At 38.5% G+C, this 21201-nt stretch overlaps 1 protein-coding gene and 2 long non-coding RNA genes across 3 annotated transcripts in view; 2 read left to right on the forward strand and 1 right to left on the reverse strand.

The window, feature by feature from the left end:
- Nucleotides 1-21201, reverse strand: part of LOC116163942 (chondroitin sulfate N-acetylgalactosaminyltransferase 1) — an 85774-nt gene that overhangs the window by 33597 nt on the left and 30976 nt on the right. Inside the window, exon 3 of the mRNA XM_031478071.1 lies at nucleotides 5721-6846. Within this exon, the coding sequence (XP_031333931.1) occupies nucleotides 5721-6846 (1126 nt within the window). The remainder of the gene's footprint in view (nucleotides 1-5720; nucleotides 6847-21201) is intronic.
- LOC116163213 lies at nucleotides 9450-12065 on the forward strand. Its single transcript, XR_004143693.1, has 3 exons — nucleotides 9450-9555; nucleotides 9744-9908; nucleotides 12037-12065. It is a non-coding gene; the product is annotated as an uncharacterized LOC116163213 (long non-coding RNA).
- Nucleotides 12243-13176, forward strand: LOC116163212. Its single transcript, XR_004143692.1, has 4 exons — nucleotides 12243-12256; nucleotides 12313-12749; nucleotides 12842-13101; nucleotides 13157-13176. It is a non-coding gene; the product is annotated as an uncharacterized LOC116163212 (long non-coding RNA).

Genomic DNA, 21201 nt, shown 5'->3' on the forward strand with positions numbered 1-21201 from the left:
CGTCATTTGTTACAAATAGATACTCAGCGTTACTCGATATAGTCCATCCGTTATTACTATTCCGATATGTAATTAACCCCACTAACTGCAGCGTTAACTTTTTTTCTTCACGTCGTCGATTTAATATACATAATTCTCTCAAACAAACTGCAAAGCGTTATTGTTGACGTGCAGAATAAGAATAAACATCGTAAGGTACCGCACCGGTTAAGCGATTCTAGCTCGTATCGCTTACGTTAATAGTTATTTGTATACTTAGGCCGCGAAGTCATTCTTTAACGTACCGAAAAGAAGATTGGCGCCGAGGCCGCTTGCGGCCGAGGCAAGGCAACTTTGAGGACGTTAAAGAATGACGCGGCCGTGGTATACACAACATTTTTTGTGCAATTGTGTAGAATCGTCAATACATAAAAATGAGATTTCAAAAATAATAATTTTCGTCACAAATAGAAAGACGGCCAGTTTTCATTTTACCATGGAAATGAGATAAACAATGAATAATTTTTCGTGAAAGAAAAGTCAAAATGTGTGCCTCCGAAAGTGATTCTTCGATATCCGGAACCTTGTCTGAAAATGTACTATTAGCGTACCTTATGGAAAAATCGAAGACCTTAAAAAGTTCAAGCTTATGGAGTGTGTATTCGATGCTAAAGTGAATGCTTAATATAAACGAGTGTATAAAAAAGTGTACCTGTCAGTTTGAGTTCTAATGAAAATCAAAATGTTACAGTTTCAAAGTATAACGCTTCTAACACTTTAGACTTTCTTTCAGGAGTAAGTATAAGTAACAATACGAACTGTACGATTAATATTAACATTTATCCAAAAGATTTGTAATTACCTACATGCTGATTGTCAAAATATATGTGACATTGTTTTACTTTAACGGCCGTCACTATGACAGCGGCCGCGAAAATGAATTTCGCGGCCGCCATGGCGAACGCGAAGTTGTTGTTTCTCGTCCAATTGCACAAAAAGAATGTTTATTGAAGCGAATTTCGCTTGCATGGCATGGTATCAAGTAGGTGTAAGCAACATTGCTGTAAACAAAAACTGGATGCCCACGAAATTCAGTTCAATTAATATTATTTGACGTAAGCAGTACGATCTAGAATCGATTAACCGTTTCGGATGCGTACTTTGTTCATTCTTATTCTGCACGTCAACAATAGCGCGTTGCAGTTTGTTTGAGAGAATTATTTATATTAAATCGACAACGTGAAGTAAAAAAAAGTTAACGCTGCATTTAGTGGGGTTAATTACATATCGGAAAAGTAATAACAAATGGACTATAGTTGTTACATATTATTCAGTAACGCATAATGTCTTATTTATACTAATTATAACGTAGCGGGAGAACCGGATGGGCGTATCGAGTTGCGGTTTTGTGCGTTGGCCTCGCATCAGTTCGATTGCCCTTCCAATGCGTCGGGTCGAACCCCTTCACGCCTCCCACATTGCTTATAGATGGCAATTTTGCCGTTTATTTGAAAACAACGGGGGCTAGAAGCTTGCCGTTTTTTACGTTGGATTCATAGATCGCTCGGTCGCGTTCTAGAATCGACGGAGATTTGAGTAAATGTGGGAGGCGGTGCAGTCCCCGACGCCTAAAGATGTCTCTTTGAGTGTTTTAATGTGCGAAGCAAAGTCGAGCAATGTGTGAACGGTCCTATACCAGCGTGAGACTCATTTGGGGTTTGTAACAGGTCTTAAACATATCATTTTAAAACAGTCCACTTTTAATAATGTGATTCAATGTATTAATAGGGCAAGGTGAAGCCGAGGAATGAAAAAATCTTTAATCGAAGCGAGGCAAGGCGGCGAATCCGCAGGAGCCGAGCGTGTGTCTTATGAAAACTTAATTAATAATTCGTGAGTGCAAATGTTTGACAGGGATTTGATGGCTCTAGGCAAGTAGAATCTCAAAATCCATTATGTGCACATACAGTGACTACGATTTGAATCGAAATTACCAAAAAAGTTACTGTATAAGTGATGTCCAAAAAACAAAAATACACCCCTTAAAAATTCAAAAACATTACCCATTTGATCTACCCACATCTTGTACGTTGCAATTTATGACGAAGAACAGGTTACAGAAGGTTTCGTCGAAATACGAAGCCTACTTCAAAAAGCTATACGACGAAATTTAAAACAATAAAATTTCCTATAGTCTTGTCACGGAAAAATCGCTGAAAAAAATTGTCAAAAATCGTCGCTTTTTTATGTCATCTTATACATTTGGCCACGGGGATTGCAAAAATGAAAAAAAAATTATAAAATCAACGGCAAAATGGGCACTTGCCGGTGGAATTTTTGGACTTCTTATTCCTAAACGATTACTTAGAGACTGATGTACATACTTACCATCCCTACAACACAATCGCAAGTTCGTTAAATCAGAATCGATATGAATACGTCGACTTGTTCTAGAATTTTCATGAAAAATTTAGTAATTCTGTATTTTGCTAAAATCGACGTTAAACTACAAGATAAAATAAATGCAAAACTTTGGCGGAGATTTCAGGTCCCTAAGTGATCATTTTGGGGACTCAAACATTGATATTGGTCAAGAGTTGCACAATTTTTGAATGATAGGAAATTGAAGATAGTTTGACGGAAATAATCAATCGTAAAATAACCAACGCAATTATGTGCAGATACGGAGACAGTTATATGCCAGCACCCCTAATCACGTACACGCCACTGGAGGGATCCCATTCCACATTGATAAAACCAGAAGAACCTCTAAGTTGCACTTTTCTCGCATCTAATCTTTTTTCGCCAAATGTTATATAAGTGTGATAAATAACGGTGTTCCGCATAATTGCACTTTTTCCATACTTTCATATTTAGATATTTTACGAAAACTGTTAAATAAGTAATTATCAAACTTTATCTTTTCATTCCAATAATTACCTCTTAAATAGTATATAAGCTTACTTATTTGAAGGAAGAGAATTTTTTTCTAAGCTTCAGACCTGCGTTGCTTCATTAATAAACGTATTAAAGCAAATGAGTAATTAATTCGGAGTTGGAAGAACGTCAAACACGTAATTAGACAACGATTTGAATCGAAATTTTTATAAAAAATCACTTTATATAGGTGATATTTTCAAGAAACAAAAACACCCCTTCAAAATTCAAAAAAATTGCCTATACGATTGACTGATATATCGGACGTTACAATTTATTCAAACAACACGTTACAGAAGGTTTCGTCGAAATACGAAGCCTACTTCAAAAGTTATACAAAAAAATTGAAATCGATAAAATTTCCATATTGCCTTGCCACGAAAAAATCGAAGAAAAAATTGTCAAAAATCGTTGATTTTTCGATGTTATTTAAAATATTTGGCCACGGGATTGCAAAAATAAAAAAAATTAACGGTTTTGATCGCAGGCGCCGATTTTGATTTTTCGAATTTTGCATACATTTACAAAAAAAAATTAATAATTGTGCTAATATTTAAGGTATTCGAACGGTTGTCAAGGCGATCCAACGAGATTAAGTGCGTGTAAAAGTTTGGCGTAGATTTGACGTCCTTAAGTGACCTTTTTAGGGCCTCAAACACCGATAATTTCTAAAAATGGCATTAATCTTTAAATGATCGCAAATTGAAAATAGTTTGATGCAAATAATTATTACGATCAACACATGTTATCAAAATTAAATAACCTTATCAATATCACATTAACATAGTTTATTACATTAAATGCGTAAAACGCGTAAGTAATAAAGAATTGGAGTAAAATTGAAACTGTCGTCGAGTCGTCGTATGCCATTTATAGCATGGAACAAAACGAGATAGCACACAGTAGCCTATCACAAGCGGCTTAACGAATTGTTTTGTACTAGTAAGTATCATGGATCTTAGAACGAATAAATAAGGGAATGTTTAGAAATTTTATATGGCAATATGTTTACTAAAGGCGTTACCGGACAAATGAATTTGCTTTATTTACTAACAACGCCACGTGCAAGATAACAAAGGCAGAGGTTTATCAATACGGGTGACGAAGCGGTATTTCGAGAATCGTCGGTGATCAACGATATGGAACGGATGAGTGGAGGTGACTTGACCTTTAAAGTACGAAGAATGGGAAATAAACGAACCTAAGACGGATGTCTCGCCGTTATCCTGATTGCGGATCGTTTGAAAAAGCGTATGTCATTATTACGGACAAGTTTTCGCCGATTACAGAAGTTGAAGTTTTACGCATGCCATTCCATAATTGAGAAAATAAAGCCATTGTCCAGTTTCTGGTAAAGTGTTGTTAATTAAAAGTCTTATCTCTCGAACAGCCATCATAATTATTATTCGTTAACTATATCCAACAAGTTATTGGATTATGTGTTAAACAAAAGTGAGATTTAAAAGCTGCCAGCTTCGTGTAAAGTGTTTGGTTTGTCGCTCATCGTATTCCCATTGTCCAGACGGGTTGTGTGTGTACAAAAGGGAGTTTTTAGCCTTAACGTTTTCTTACAGGTTTTTGTAGGTATTTGTTTTTTTTAATCATGTGTTTTAGAATAAATTCTTGTAATTTCTTGGTATTAATCAATTCTGTGTCAATTGGAATCCCGATTTGAAATGCACATAAAGCATACTCTTCTCTGCTTGATTTCACGACTTCTTTTAATCTGACTATTAATTTCAATTCAAAATTTCAGTAATTTCATTGGAATTTACGGAATTTGATTGATGCATTCGTGTCTATTTTATAAGAATTTTAAGGTCAATGTTAAGATTTTTGTTTGTGTCGAAACCCAGCCATGCTGTGAGAGAAATTTTGAAAAGAACAGAAAGTGATAGTACTTTGAGCTAGTTAGGTAGGTGTCTGCTGGGGGTGGTATTGGGGCCGCGTATACTACTATTACATACAACAATATTCATTTTGTTGCGGGTTTGAAATGTAATTTTATTATGATTTACCATACGCAAATGAATTATTGTTCATTTATTCACATACCTAATAATTATATAAATATACAAATCATTTTACCAGTGACATTGATCAGAACATATAGCAGGAAAGCAATGTGTCATTAAAAATACATTAGAAAATGTTAGTGATCGTAGCTAATTTTGTCCACTAATGCCATTGGAACCAACTAATATACAGAAGAACATGTCAACATAAAAAAATGCGATAAAAGGGATGATTTAACACCGACTGCTACCCACATTCGAAAATGCCGCGAAACGTCCATCGTTTTGACATAAAAGTAACGGCGGTTCTGCTCGTGAGTATGGAGTAAGTCAAGATTGCAGTTGCTTCTCGACTTCTGCTGCTAAATACTGCGAGCGTTGTCAGTACGAAAAAACAATTAAAATGATTTTTTTTAATTTTTCCTTTACGTCCAACTGGAACTGGAAATAATGATGTTCACCTTGTTACTAAAAGAGCGCGACATAGACAACCTGTTACAAATAACTACCAAAACATTTTTTTAGTAATTGTCCAGTAGAGGTCGTTGATGTATTGGGTATCCTACCCACAATGCAGTACTGTTTGTATGGCTGCCTATATACATATTCTCTTCCATTGATTGCGTGGTGCTATGTAAACATACTGAGTGCTGACGTCATACACCGATGACGTACGCGTAAACTATGAAAAATCCTACTATATCGTAGGTATCTTTGCTTAGCATTTAAGTTTGGCATCAAAGAATGAATGGAAAGACTTTACGTTAAAATTCTTATACACATACTAACCTATACTGACACGTCATTCCATATCCGAAATCTCTCCAAAATCCCGTGTCTCTCGATATTACTAATTGGTCCGTTTCGGGTGGAACTTCTCTCCCTTGAAGCGTGTAGACCACATGCGGATTGTATAAACTAAACACAACGGGATAGTATACTTTCTTTCCCGGCCAAGTGTTCCATCTGCAGCGATCCAAAAAACGCGCACTGAACACCACATCAACGTCGCACATAAACAAAAGCACGTCTTTAGTTTCAGAACGACCCTCTGGCCCCCATACTCGTTCAGCACCAACGCGCAACCCCTTTCCCCTAGAGAAAGTTTCGTTAAGCGCCAGTAGCCTAAGGTTATTTGCGTTACCGCCGCTGTTCTTTGTGATCAACACCCGCGACATAATGGTTCGCGCCTCCGACAACCCCTCCTCGCCAAAATATACGACCGTTAGATGCACGCGTCTATCGTTCTTTAAACCTATTTTAACAAATTTGTCCATAAAGCTTTGAAACGTAGTCGTACGTCCCGATAATGGAAGAATTATGTGTATAAGTTCTTTTTCGCGCACATTGGCAAGCGCTTCCGTTTGAATCGTTTGCACAGGTGCGAACGGTCGCATTAGCACAACTTTGGTAAACCCACTCGCATGCGAATGATGATTTGTGGTAGTTTTATTTACACTTTTAGTCCTAAAATATAATTCATACTGAGTACCTGTCGTCGGCTCCGTGCGATATAGACCTTCAAGGAAATCGTCCAAAGTATACTTCAGAGTTTTCCGAGTCAGGGAGTCGGGTGTGCTCAAACTTAGATTCTTGTTGAGGGTTTCCACTGCTTTCATGAGAACTTCTAACAAATCTTTTCGTTTAAAACCGATCGGTTTTTCTACCACGCGCTTCCCTAAACCAAGATCTATGGGATACACGCGGCTGAACGTAAAATGATTGAATGGAATTAATTCGTACTCGTTGTTGAGAGGAATTCCTTTGAAAACTTCGGCGGACATTATTTGTTTTCGTATGTAGTTGACACACTCCCCATTTGGGCTAGCTGGTAACGGAGCCGATGACGACGAATTAGGATTTACGTTTATGGCGATAGATGCGGATTCCTTCTGCTGTGTTTGGCCTCCATTACCTGAAATAAGATTTATGTATAAGTACATGCTCCGCAGTTCATCAAGATTGCTGGCGTAAAGGTGAGAGTCATTTTGTGTCTACAAACACCGTAGGCGCAAAGTTATTCACGTGAATACAACAACATTTGAATATTCTACCCTTAATTTATTACAAGTTGGCGAATTTGCGTGAATACATACCCACGCGAGCGAAAGGCGTAATTATGAAAATGAAAATCTCAGTCTTGCTATGCTAACCTTCGAAAGGGGTGGCACAAAAAGGAATTCAAGGGTGTTAATATTATATTAACTAAGTAAGATTTCTCGTATGAAATATCGAGAAAATTAAAACTGCCACTCTTTTGTGTATACTTGTTGCTACCCGTCAACAGCTAATTAAGGTTCAGATTAAATTCTCGTGCGAGATATTTTGATGGGTATAAAAGACGAACTACATCTAAAAGCCATAAATCAGTGGAACAGTGTAAATCCACAGCTGTATTATACAGCAACCTATTATTAGTTGGAGCGCATCTTAATTAACATCAAAAGCCCTTCCAACTTTTAACATCTCTGTATAGATTACACGCATCAGGATAAGTTATGCCTTATTTGTCGCTAGTTGGTAAGCTAATTTAATCCATTTAAACCTTCCTCTGTATGGATTCTTTGAGGTCGTCTTAGCTTGGGGAAAGTACTGCGTAGATGCTCCATATAACGCGCAAGCAACAAAATGCAAGGCACTACAAAAATACCATGTGCTTCATAAATAAAACACACGCCGCTGACCGGCCAGCTAGCTCTGTTGACCAAATAGCAAACAGCGGAGAGAGAAAGACTAATGTACAGGGTTGTGGGTAACAGAATTAACTCAATTGGTAATTGGCACTTATAACTCCTCGATCCAGCCTAGGTCGTCAGTACTTACTTTTGGTCGCTTCAATTAAAATCTCTATGGGCGCCACCTAATTCGAAGTTAAGTTTCGCTTGCCACTACCGGAACTAGGAAAGGTAGCTTTAGCTTTAAAGTAGGCAACTGATAACCCACAAAAAAAATGTTTATTGGGTGCAATTGCACCTGCATACGTAACACCAACACAAAAGTTATGTTCCCCAAATGGGAATCAAAAATCAATAAAGTATAATAAACACGTTATGTAAAAAAACTAAACAACCCCAAGTATAAGTGTTGAAATAATTATCCCAAATTCCAAGGTTTACATAAAATTCCCCCAATGAAATATTACATAAATTTAGTAGCTAAAACTAGTTCACACCAAAAATCCTGAAAGTAGGTATAGAACACCCACTACCGTTGCACAGTGATTGAGTTTAATGGGTTAAATTGACAGTGGATTGAATACCTTGATGGGTAGCTTGGGTATCGAAGTTTAAATCATAGTATAGAGCTCTGTACTTCACAGGTGATTTACTTCACATGAGTAAATGCAGTTAATTAAAGCAAATTATTCCCTTTCAAGTTCAAGCGTACTAATTAAGAGTAATATGGGTGGCTCTAGTGTTCGGCCAGTTAACATTTACCACATAAGTATGGGTTAAATGAAATGCAAATACACAAAGGCAATAGTTTAAACAATAATAAGATATCACCACTATGATAGGTAGGTCTCTGGTTCCTAAGATTCCTGGTGTACGTGTAAACGGCTAACGGTTTTCTATGTACCGCAACAGGTGTCAAAAGGGTTGGTGTCCGCAGTATCTGTTTGGCTGCGCCTTAGAGATAGTAACGTTTCAATGGCAGTTTTTACAGTACACGGAACTCCTGCATGTTGTCGTTTAACGTAGATGTGTTTCGCTTAGAGAGTAAGTAGAAGCTACGGAATCGTTGGACTTTGACTCCTTAGAGAATATTATTTCCACTGCTACTGGAATCGGGGTGGGAAAATTGAGAGTTCACAAGTGCTGGTTCGGGTAGCTCAATTCGCAGCAGGGTTCGGTAGTAAAACCAGTTGAAAGCGGAGATCGCTTAATACATATATTGGTTCCAATAATAAAACAAAATAAAATTAAAATAATGTACACAAAAGCACGCCTCTGTGGACTGCCTCCGCACGTCACTGGCTCGGACTGAAGTGGAACGGTCAGTGCGACACTTCCAGTGGATGCTGGGCGTCGATTCCCGAAGATGTGCTTTGTTCACATCGACTGACCTTGATGTGAACATGAATGTCACTGCATTCTCGAACCTACCACATCGAGCGAAAAGTTGATCGAACGCAACGACTGGTCTAGACCACTCGTTGCGTGAAAGTCATGCGCAGTTGCAGCTACAGGACGGATCTTGCAGCTGTTTTGCTATAGAGGTTATTCAGTGCCCTAACCTATAAATTCACATATTTTCTGTGAAATAAAACATGGAATTGTTCGAGGATTTTCTGGTTAAATAACAGTATCCTTAATGCAAAAACGAAACAAAATACAAAACTGACAAATGACAGTTCAATTCTTGTCTGTGATTGGTTAGCGCATACAGTTTGTTCGCGATTCGGGAATGCAGCTAAACTTGAACTTATCCCTATCGTATACGATCATGACGTCATGGCAGCCGGTCACATCACATGCACATCACGGAGCATATCGACTAACTTCGGGAATCGATACCCTGGACACGGTGTGTTTCCTCTTAGGTTTGTTATATTCCTTTAACAATCGGAAGTATAATTAACACAAATAAATTCAGAGTAATTAAGTGATTGTTTAAACAATAGGTGAGTGACCTTATTGATTATTATTTAATGTAATACTATGGGGGAATTCTACCTAGACAGAATTCCAAAAAAAAATGAAACGGGTTCTAAACAAAATTGACTGGACGTAATAAAATGAAAAGGGGTTCTTTAATTAACTCAACAAAAGTATCTGGATGTGGATTATTATTAAACAGGATGGTTTTCAGGACTTAGGTACAAAGTACCGCCCTAAGTTACCAAGAGTTCGGGGAAGGTTTAGAATAACAGGTGTGAAAGTTGACCAGGTACACAGTACCAGCCGTGAGCTTCGGGAAGTAGTTATCGGGAGTTAGACCGTAGGTGCAAAGCACCGGCCTAAGCTTCTGGATCAGGTAAGAGATAACAGGGTTCGAAATTTAGGCCTTTGGTACAAAGCACCGGCCTAAGCTTCAGGGAGAGCAGGAGATCTGGAGGGTGGTTCTGGTAGAAGGTTTTGAGCTATAGGAAGGTGATCTCAATTAGTTCTCTCACAGACGGGACACTCGCTTTTATATTCAACGGCCGGTTATGTTTGGGGGAATATTTGGAAATGGTAATCGGGAAGGGATTAACGGGAAGTGGTATTTGATATGATCGGAAAGGTAGGTGGCGACATCTCACGGAACTTCAGGAAAATAGTTTTTCATCATTGCTTCCTAAAATGATTATAAAAAGTATCATAGTTGGATTCCTTACATATCACCCCTCCTTCGGAAGCCGGTACCTTGGTGTCCTCTGCCCGACTCATCCCTAATGCGGCCGCTTCTTTCCTCGTCATTTTAATAAATTTCCTATTTCCGATGGGGATAGTAATACGCCTTTTATTCCTCTTTACCCTGCGGCGAGCTTGTCGGCTTGACATGGGGGCCTCCCCCCTATCCATGTTTAACAGATTGGCCATGGCCTTTAATTTGTCGGAGGTGACAGCGGCCCCCGGCAGTGGTTGTATACCTATTCTCTGAGATGTGTTGAGAGCTTCCGTGTGGGTTGCATCTTGTGGTATCGGTTCCCAACAAATCCTCATTATTTCTTCATCTGGAGTGGATAAAATTGGCAAACCACTGATGGGTGACGGGGTTGTTATCATTACCTCCTGTACCTCTGGAGACATGTTTTCCGATAGTATTGGACTAGTTATTGTCTTCACAAATGTCGGTGTATTTTCCGGTGCTGCTATTCCAATCACGTCCGGACTTCCAAATAATCTTTCCAGTCTACTTGTTAGGTCCTCCATTACCTTGGTTGGAAGCGGAGTTTTCGGTGGCTGGGTACCTCTGGATATGTAGATCTTAGGTATATTGTGGTCCTGGTTAAACCTCCTGGGCGCCCACGGATAAATTTTCCTTTTGGCTTGTCGGGATCTTTGCTTTACTGGAGCCATCTCACTAATACTGTCTAATGGGCTGTGTGTTTCCCTTATATGGGACCTCTCTGAGCAGGTTTCCCATTCCACACTTTTTGGAGATGGCAGGGTGTTAAGGCGGTCTTTAGACTGGATTTCAATCTCATCCTGGAGGTCAACTGGCTTTATATCCTTTACGTGGACATTCTTCTTTTGTGACCTCCTGTCCCCTGTTTTGATTTCCACTATCACAGGAGATATAATTCGTGTTATTTCATGTGGCCCTGAAAATTTTGGGGATAACTTGCTGGAAATTCCCTTACCTTTATCAGACAATATATGCATTCGACAATAAACTTGTTCTCCCACCCGGGGTTGATATGGCCTTCTACGGAGGTTATAATATTTTTTCTGAGTTTCAAATGCCTGTGCAAGAGCTTCTCTTGCGAGTTGTCGGAATTCCTCTAATTTGTCTAGTTTTGTTCCATACTCTTGTGGTTGCACCATTTCCCCATCTGCCTCCGGTTGAACTTCCCTTATGAGAGTGTTGGTGGGTAACATTTCCCTGCCAAAATTCAAAAATGCTGGAGTGTATTGTGTAGAATCGTGCTTAACACTATTAATAGCGAAAGCTATTTCTGGTAGATGTTGGTCCCAGTTTCTTGGTACTGCATTGGTGTTTTGTGCAATCATCATACCAATTACTTTATTTGCCCTCTCTACTGGATTGGCCTGGGGAGTGTATGGTGGAGTTAACTGGTGCTGGATACCCCATTCCCGTAGAGTGGTTTTAAATGTGCGGCTAATAAACTGAGATCCATTATCTGAAACTACCTTTCTCGAAGTTCCAAATCTACAAATAATATTTTCCTGGAATGTTTTAATTAAAACAGCGCTGGTAGCCTTGCGTATTGCTTTTATCTCTACCCACTTGGTGAACCTATCCTGAAATACAATTGCATAACAGTTTCCTTTACTGGAGCGGGGAAGTGGTCCTATAAAGTCAATACTAACTATCTCCCATGGTTGATTTACTCTTGAAAAGTGCATTTCTCCCATAGGTTTCTGGGTGGTGCTCTTGTATTGTAAACAATTTTTACAATTTTTAACGTATTTAATTACATCCTGTGTGCTTCTAGGCCAGTAATAATTTTGGAACACCCTGGAAAATGTTTTTGCCACTCCTAAATGTCCTGCGGTTGGTTGATCATGGCATTCTTTCAACACCCGGGAACGTTGGTGTTTTGGAACACACAATTTCCATGAATTGCCAAAACCCTCAGCGGCGGCAGGAGATGATAACGGAAAAGCACGATACAGTTCGCCCTGCTGGATTTTATATTCCGGATACTCTTCTGGGTGAGTTTGAACTTTTTCTTTTAATTTGTCGTACCACTTACATGTTTCATTTTCAGAATGTTCGTTATCTTCTACAGCTGCTATGGCTTCTGGATTTCCATCTTCTTCGTATGAACGTGATAACGCATCAGCAACTTTATTCCATTCTCCTTTGCGGTAGATTACCTCGAAGTCGTATGGTTGAAGGTGCATTATCCATCTTGCCAGTCTAGCAGTAGGTTTTTCCATGGACGTCAGCCACTTCAAACTTCGGTGATCTGTAATCACTTTAAAATGGTAACCTTCAAGATACCCTTTCCATTTGTCAATCGCCCAGACTACCGCCAAACATTCTTGTTCTATTGTAGAATAATTCCTCTCTGCAGAATTGAGTGCTCGGCTAATGTAAGCAATGACTTTTTCGGCACCATCTTGAATTTGTGATAGAACTGCTCCAATTCCTGTGTTGCTGGCATCTGTTTGCAGTATAAATTGTTGAGCAAAATCTGGGCAGGTTAGTATCGGTGCGGAAGTGAGAGCTTCCTTTAATTTATTAAATGCTCCCTGTTGCTCTGCTTTCCAACTAAATCTTATACCTTTTTTCAGAAGCTGAGTTAACGGTTGAGCTATTAGAGAGAATTGTGGAATAAACTTACGATACCATGAGGCCATTCCCAGGAATCTCCTGACAGCTTTAACATTACCCGGTGGTTCCATCTTTACAATGGCTTCAACTTTTTCCGGATCTGGTTTGATACCACCTTGTGTAACCATATGACCCAGGTATTTTAACTCTGTACGGCAGAACATGCACTTCTCATTTTGCAACTGAAGACCATTTATACGGAGTCGACGTAAAACTTCTTGTAAGTTGTCTAAATGTTCCTCAAACGAGTTACCTATAATAATTATATCATCTAGGTAAGCGAAAGCTTTATGATTTTGTTTCTTTTTATAATTTTTAGTACCTTAGTTCCCATATACGTTCTAGCTGCTCCGGTATCAATTAATGCTAAAATGACCTGTTGGAAAATGTTCACCTTTAAAAACAATCTATGATCTCGCATTTGCTTGGTTTGCAGGACGGCTGATTCTGGAATCATTTCTGGTACGGGAATTTCTGTGGCTGATTCTGGAACACTTTCAGGGTTTTCGGCCAAGTTTTGTAAGGATCCCTGGTTTTCCCTTACTGGCGATGTCCGTTTCCCGACTCCCTGCATCCGCAGTCTTTGGAAAATACGCCTTCTCTATTACACCTTGAACAAAACTTTTTATAAGTACCTCTACATCTATTTCTGGTATGGCCAGGTTCGCCACACCGCCAGCACACTTCTTCCCTACGGTAAGTATCTGTGGGATTCGCTATATCTTGTGTAAAACTGTTTCTGTTTTCATATACCATGGGTTGCCTTATCGGAGGTTCCGGAGATGCGTTTCTTACGGGAGCTGCAGCTAGATTGTGATTGAATTGTACCCTCGGCCTACTTGGTATTCTGGATTCGGCGGCTGTAGAACGAGGCAGTCTTTCAAACTCACCTGCTACCTCAAGTAATTCTGGAAGGCTTCTAAAATCCCAGGGTCTGATGTAGTATTTGTATTCGGTCCGTAAATTTTCATAAATACGATCCAATTGGCTTTCTAGTGACAAACCTCCATGTCGACGAATCAACGTTAATATGTCTGTAATGTACTCGGATGCGGATTCTCTTGTACGTTGTAGTCGGTTTCGAATTTCTTCTTCAAGCTTATGCTGGTACCTATGCGGCGTGTAGTATAACTTGAAGCTTCTAATTACATCCTCCCAATTCAACCAGTATAGTTTGTTATTACGATACCATAAAAGTGCACGTCCTTTTAACATTTCCGGTAAAGTTTTTAATAAATCGGATTCCTGGTAACCATAGCATTCCCTTAATTCTTCTATTCTTTCTAGGAATGACATGGCATCTCCCGTACCATCGAATTTGATGCCCCATTTACGAACCTGGTCACACAATGCTGCTTCCTTTGTCGTTTTGTGTTCCGTATGCACAGCTTCTGGAGGATGACCCAGTTGTCGAGGTGCGTCGGAGGATACATCCCGGATCCTTGTTTTTGTTTTCCTTATTGCCCCACCACTAGCCATACCTTCAGGTGCAGTATGGACATTAGTAGTATCTTCATAAGGTACTTGTACTTTCGGTGTTGTAACAGGATTGCTTCTATAATGCAGTACCAATCTGGCTCTTAGTTCTTCTACGTTCCCATCTGCAGCTAACCCTTGCTTCGTAGCTTCTGCAATAAGTGCGTCTTTCTTCAATCCATATATCCAGCTAACCCTCACATCCGGGTCCTGGTATTCGGCTCCTTTACCCTCCATTATAATATAGGTGAGTATACAGTAATAACGTAAAACTAAAACAAATTTTTCAGGTTTCTAAAACTGGAATGAAAATTAAATTAAATGCTGGAAAATAAAAATTAATTCGGATAATACAAAATAAGCAACAATACTCCTGGAATTATAATTAAGTTTAGTTTTAATTAGTATAAGTTTATACCCGGTTCTGATGATTTTAACTACTCGGACTCGGGCGCCATATAACGCTCCCAATTTTCCACTGCTACTGGAATCGGGGTGGGAAAATTGAGAGTTCACAAGTGCTGGTTCGGGTAGCTCAATTCGCAGCAGGGTTCGGTAGTAAAACCAGTTGAAAGCGGAGATCGCTTAATACATATATTGGTTCCAATAATAAAACAAAATAAAATTAAAATAATGTACACAAAAGCACGCCTCTGTGGACTGCCTCCGCACGTCACTGGCTCGGACTGAAGTGGAACGGTCAGTGCGACACTTCCAGTGGAGGCTGGACACGGTGTGTTTCCTCTTAGGTTTGTTATATTCCTTTAACAATCGGAAGTATAATTAACACAAATAAATTCAGAGTAATTAAGTGATTGTTTAAACAATAGGTGAGTGACCTTATTGATTATTATTTAATGTAATACTATGGGGGAATTCTACCTAGACAGAATTCCAAAAAAAAATGAAACGGGTTCTAAACAAAATTGACTGGACGTAATAAAATGAAAAGGGGTTCTTTAATTAACTCAACAAAAGTATCTGGATGTGGATTATTATTAAACAGGATGGTTTTCAGGACTTAGGTACAAAGTACCGCCCTAAGTTACCAAGAGTTCGGGGAAGGTTTAGAATAACAGGTGTGAAAGTTGACCAGGTACACAGTACCAGCCGTGAGCTTCGGGAAGTAGTTATCGGGAGTTAGACCGTAGGTGCAAAGCACCGGCCTAAGCTTCTGGATCAGGTAAGAGATAACAGGGTTCGAAATTTAGGCCTTTGGTACAAAGCACCGGCCTAAGCTTCAGGGAGAGCAGGAGATCTGGAGGGTGGTTCTGGTAGAAGGTTTGGAGCTATAGGAAGGTGATCTCAATTAGTTCTCTCACAGACGGGACACTCGCTTTTATATTCAACGGCCGGTTACGTTTGGGGGAATATTTGGAAATGGTAATCGGGAAGGGATTAACGGGAAGTGGTATTTGATATGATCGGAACATAGATATATAAATACATAGATACAGCCATACCCCAACATAGTTCAAAAGGACGTACCATCTATTACCATCACTTTCGGCACATTAATTACGTATAGCGCTATCCTTTATAGAGGTTCCCTGAGCATGGAAGACAAGATTCGCATTATTTATTATAACTGTCAATCAAATTGTTAGCACAAATCACACAGAAAATTATCAGATTTGAAACTTTACAACATAAATAAACCGCCTTTTTATTTATTTAAATCGCATAGCAGCAAGAAATGTTACATTTAAAATGGAAGATGTTACTTAGAAAGCTGGAAAATGAAGAATTTGAAAAAATTACAGCTGACAAATGGAAGAAAGTGTGTGAACATGTGGAAAGTGATTAATTTAAAAGAGATGTTATATTGGTTGATGTTTCTGAACTTTATAATAAGTGTTAATAATGACAGTGATGATTCGGATTTGTCAATTTCATCTGACGATGATTCGGATTGTGAACTTTTATAAATGTAATGAATGTTCACTAAATGAGTATTATCACCAATTGGATATCATTGCTAAGATGTTGTATTTATTTTAAATAAATGTACACGTGTAGCTTACTTACTACAATTAGCACTATAATTTCAAAAAGAAACCCCACCGATTGGACATATGCCGAAATGTAGGCAAGACGCGTAGCGACCAAAATTTGATATTGCACGCACACACAGTCTATAAATCTCGTTTTCCTAAGAATATTGCACGGATCCTTCTTTGTGATCATGATACAAACGCACTGCATCAACATCATATAGGCCAAAATGATAATTGGAAACGAATTCACTTCCTGTCGCAACTTAATCTCCGTAACCATTACGCCTACAACCATGCAATTAAAATTAAATTGTTGAACATAAACTTTACTTACTTACGTTTTTTTTTGATATTCTGCAAGCCAGCAATGAATTCACTGCAGCACATCATGCCAAACAAGGTAAACATAGTCCCAAATTTGAATGGCGTAGCTCTATGTAATAAAACTATTTCAGGAATAACAATTATGGACGCGTCTATCATTATGGCAAGCACTAATGTTATTCGTATTCAATTGATAACGCAATAATCACATAATATTTAGGGAAAAAACCGCCCATCATGTTTAGGGCGAATATTTTTAGTTAGATTTGATTTCGCGCGATCGTGAAATGTGTCAACTGTCACATGACTTATGAGACGCGCTAAGTTTGTTTTAAGCGTCCGATTCGTGTACGACATAGTGGTTAATGCAATAAAAAGAGATAGAACATGTTTCTTCTTGGTTAGAAAGTAATGGAGAGATGTACAAATTTCTTTGATATGTTTTTTAAAAACCGAGGTACGTTTGTTAAGGATGGCTGTATCTAGGTATTTATATATCTATGGATCGGAAAGGTAGGTGGCGACATCTCACGGAACTTCAGGAAAATAGTTTTCATCATTGCTTCCTAAAATGATTATAAAAAGTATCATAGTTGGATTCCTTACAACAAGGACTCTAAAATATAATGTAATTATGGCCACGGTTAACCAAATATAATGCGCTAACCTCTTAAAGCAGAGAGTACACAAAAAAAAAGAACTTCGTTAAAGTAAGGTAGCCTTCTTATACCATAAATACGATGGATTCCCCCTAGAAATAGAAAGAAGGTAAAGTGGATTCGATCACACGGAGTATAACTTACGATTAAGGTGAAATTCCTCCAGTACAAAAAAAAATTCCTTACGGAAGTTTGTCCCCAGGCATTAAAACGAAACTGCTTGGTGCAAACATTAATTTGGGTTAACTTGGTTAAAAGATGCTTTCGCCAGGGTGTTCGATCCAAAATCAACCACTGGAAGATATAACAAGCACCCCCAACTCGGGATCACAAATCGACCGTCTCTCTAAAGCAGGTGGCGAGAAAAGAAGACGCTAACTTTTTTGTTTCCGGTCACGATGCAACCGACGACGAATAATTCCAACCAACCACGAGAGCCGATGGATATGTCAATACCATAAATGGTAATATCTAATGCTTATCGATAAAGGAAACGAATTTAAAACCAATGACAGCAAGGTATCGAATTACCGTAAACTGACGTCATTGATCGGTAGATCGAGAAACTAAAACGGGCAGGCAACACAAAAATATAAAAGTAACTAGAGAATTAACATATTGGTTGCATTCAACGATGCGCGAACATGTAATACAGGGTAATGGAAATAGAAATATGACTACAAAGGTTAATACTATTTTAAACTGTTACATCCACCATTGCGCAGCTTCGTGATATAATGTGTAGTCGCAATTTTGAGTTAGTGTGCTGGATTTTCTTGGGGGGCTTTCTGTTCTAGGGTAGTGTAGAACGCTATGGGGTCCTCTACCTGGTCGCCGCTGAAGTATGGGGCCTCTGGAGGGATGGTCTGGATTTTCTGTAGGGCGTCTACTATCGTCTTTACCATATCTGTAGTTTGTTGGGCGCCACTGGACTGGGTTTCCAGGTCCAGACCGGGATTGGTGGCAGCGAAGACCTGCTGCATAGCTGCCTTAGTTGTGCTGTCACCGGGGCTGGCGTCGGAGCGTGCGACGCTTCTGATATTAATTGTCATTAGCGGCACGTTGTGCCAATTGTTACTAGGGGACTGTAACACAAGCCGTACAAGTCCTACAATTGTTAGGATATATTTTACACTTGTAACTCTTTCATAACACAACTCATTTGCATATACCGTATTTAGTAGGACTGGTAGTTATAGTTACAGGCAGATTACTTGTAATTTGAAGACTTGTTACAATTGTATAGTTTATGTTATAGACCCCAGGTGGGAGCGCGACGTGACTGAATAAACACACCATAAAGAGGCCTACCCCCTGACGGTGACGCCGTGCGATGGTAGAGGGTTCCGCGCATCAGGCCTCAATCTACCTACTCTTGGCGGTTTGGAGATCTTGTGCTTAGCTGGACAGTCTCGGTTGTCTGCTAGGGGTAGAGGTGCTTGCCCAAATGCCCAAGCTCAAGTGGTTTTTTCATGCCAACCGGTGCTACCAGAATTCTATAGTCGGTCCGTGCAGAGTACAGCGGAATGGAAGAGAATTTTCATCTCTGCACAAACAATAAATGTATTTATAAAGAATTTGTTTTATCGCGTTGTAGTTCTGTCCCTTTCCTTCATTTTACCAGCTGCTGTTTGCCTCGTATATATGCACTAACGTCGTAATGGAGTAATTACAAACTTATTTAAGATAATTTTATGCTCAAACGCTACTTAATTTTGTATACTTATGTAAAGACGATTTAACCACCTACTTCCGTTTTATATTACGTTGTTGTTGGTGGACACAGAGTGCAGTCTAATTTCGACCTGCATCTGAAAATCTTTAACATATTAACGTATTGCAGTTCGATTTGTGGTTATTATATAGGGTGTTTATAAAATACAATTAATTTCATATTAGCACCTGACGGTCATTCATTTATAAATACAGTTGAATTTTTCCTATCAATGCGAAGTATGTTTTTGCAAATGAATGTGGTTTAACTATTTGCTTTGCAGGATTGTTTCGTCTCAAACCCTCATTTACTAAAATGTTAATTCGATTGCAGAAAAGGAATACCTTAAAGACAATAAGAACCGTTCATAATTTAATAAAGATTATTGAGTTATTAATTATCCCCTTACCCTTTCCGCAAGAGGCCAGAAGAAAATCAGTTCCATTACAGAGCTAAGTAGTATTTATCTTTTGCAAATTATAAATGAGACGAGACACTGTCAGCGTCTTTCCAAACTTATTTGACAGACACGTGGAAAACAAAATCACCATAAATGTATCTAGACGGATTTATAGTCACAATCAATCCCATAAATAAAAAGAAATAACCCACAAACCAACCCACTTTCACGTTCAGTAATTAATTACCTTACCAGAATAATAAATATAACACCTAAATGCGATAGTCTTTCTCCAACGTTTTCCAATATCTAGTTTTTCAAGTGATTATAAGGTATAAATCAACCGAAGGGCGTTTCTAGATCCGCGAAACCAGCTTCGTGTGAAATTTTATTGCTTGATATAAAAAACTCCTTGTGTGATTTATTTGCCAATATACAAAGCAACGCGGTATTGTATCAGCTAGACTGTTATGAGAAAGCCTGTTATTAGAGAACTATAAAAGTAAAGATATAACATGTCTGTTAATTTGTTTTCCGAAATATGAAATACGAGGAGGGGTAAATGCAAAATCAATATACTTTTTCTATTGTATTGTTACTGCTCTTTCATTGAAGCGCGATTTCTATTTATTATATCACCGTCAAATAAAAGACACCTTAGGTTAGTTCAATGGTGTTTGCCAGTCTGCTCTTGTGTTGGTTTTAATACACCTGGTGCAGTTTCTCTTCCACAATTTTCTATTTTCAACATTTCTTGCTGCTCTCCATTTCAACTACTTGTCCATTTCGAATTTATACATTGATTTTCTTCTGTTTTAAACTTTTTCTTCATCTTTTCATCTCTCAGATGTTCCCTTTGTATATTACCAGGTAAATGTATTCCGTACGTTACATGATAGGATACTTATTGTTTAATAGAATATGATGATATTGGAAAGTAAGCAATGCGAATAGATTGTTATGCAATGAACTCCTTTAGGCTTATATCCATAGTCCTATACAATATGTACCGAGATGAACACGTGCGTTTCCAGAGATAGCTATACGTATAAGCACAGATATACGTAAAGAATATCTGTGGTATAAGTAAGTATAGCGTGCTTTCAATATTTAAAATGTCTGGCAATAGATTCTGCCGATAGTATCTGACGGTATTCATTTCTAATTTTTTCAATAGGACTTAAAAGAGGACAGCAGTATGTGACAAACGAAACGCGCACGTGTTCTTAAAGTTTTACTACAGTTTCTTGGTGTTTTTGTTACTTCATGGCTATAAGAATCCCAGTGTTTCCTGTTCATCATGTCTATATTGATTGAGCTTGGATCGTTTTTTAAAGATAGACGTAGATGTATCCAAAACTTTTCCGTTACCAATCAATGTTGGAAACCACATTCACATTTCCTTCTCTATTATGTGCAATTAAAAAAAATAGATTGCGCATGCAGACCGAACTTGTATGTATTAGCTTTTTTTTAAATTGTAAGGGAGTGGTTTAAAAAAAATATAGACTGTGCATACGCAGACTTAAAAACACAATAAAAATATTACGCATCCACAAACTTACATTGCTTATTTGTGAATTTTCCTGAAATTTTAGCGGAAGATACTCTTATGAAAGAAAATTAATATCACGTGTCAAAACACCTTTCAATATTCAAACACCCATTCACACACACAAGATTATTTTAAATCGTGCATTCTTACTACTCTACTGGAAAATGTTCTGTACCTACCTATACGGAAACCCGA

The sequence above is a fragment of the Photinus pyralis genome, unplaced genomic scaffold (assembly GCF_008802855.1).
Source record: "Photinus pyralis isolate 1611_PpyrPB1 unplaced genomic scaffold, Ppyr1.3 Ppyr1.4_LG2, whole genome shotgun sequence".
In the NCBI taxonomy this organism is placed as follows: Eukaryota; Metazoa; Arthropoda; class Insecta; order Coleoptera; family Lampyridae; genus Photinus; species Photinus pyralis.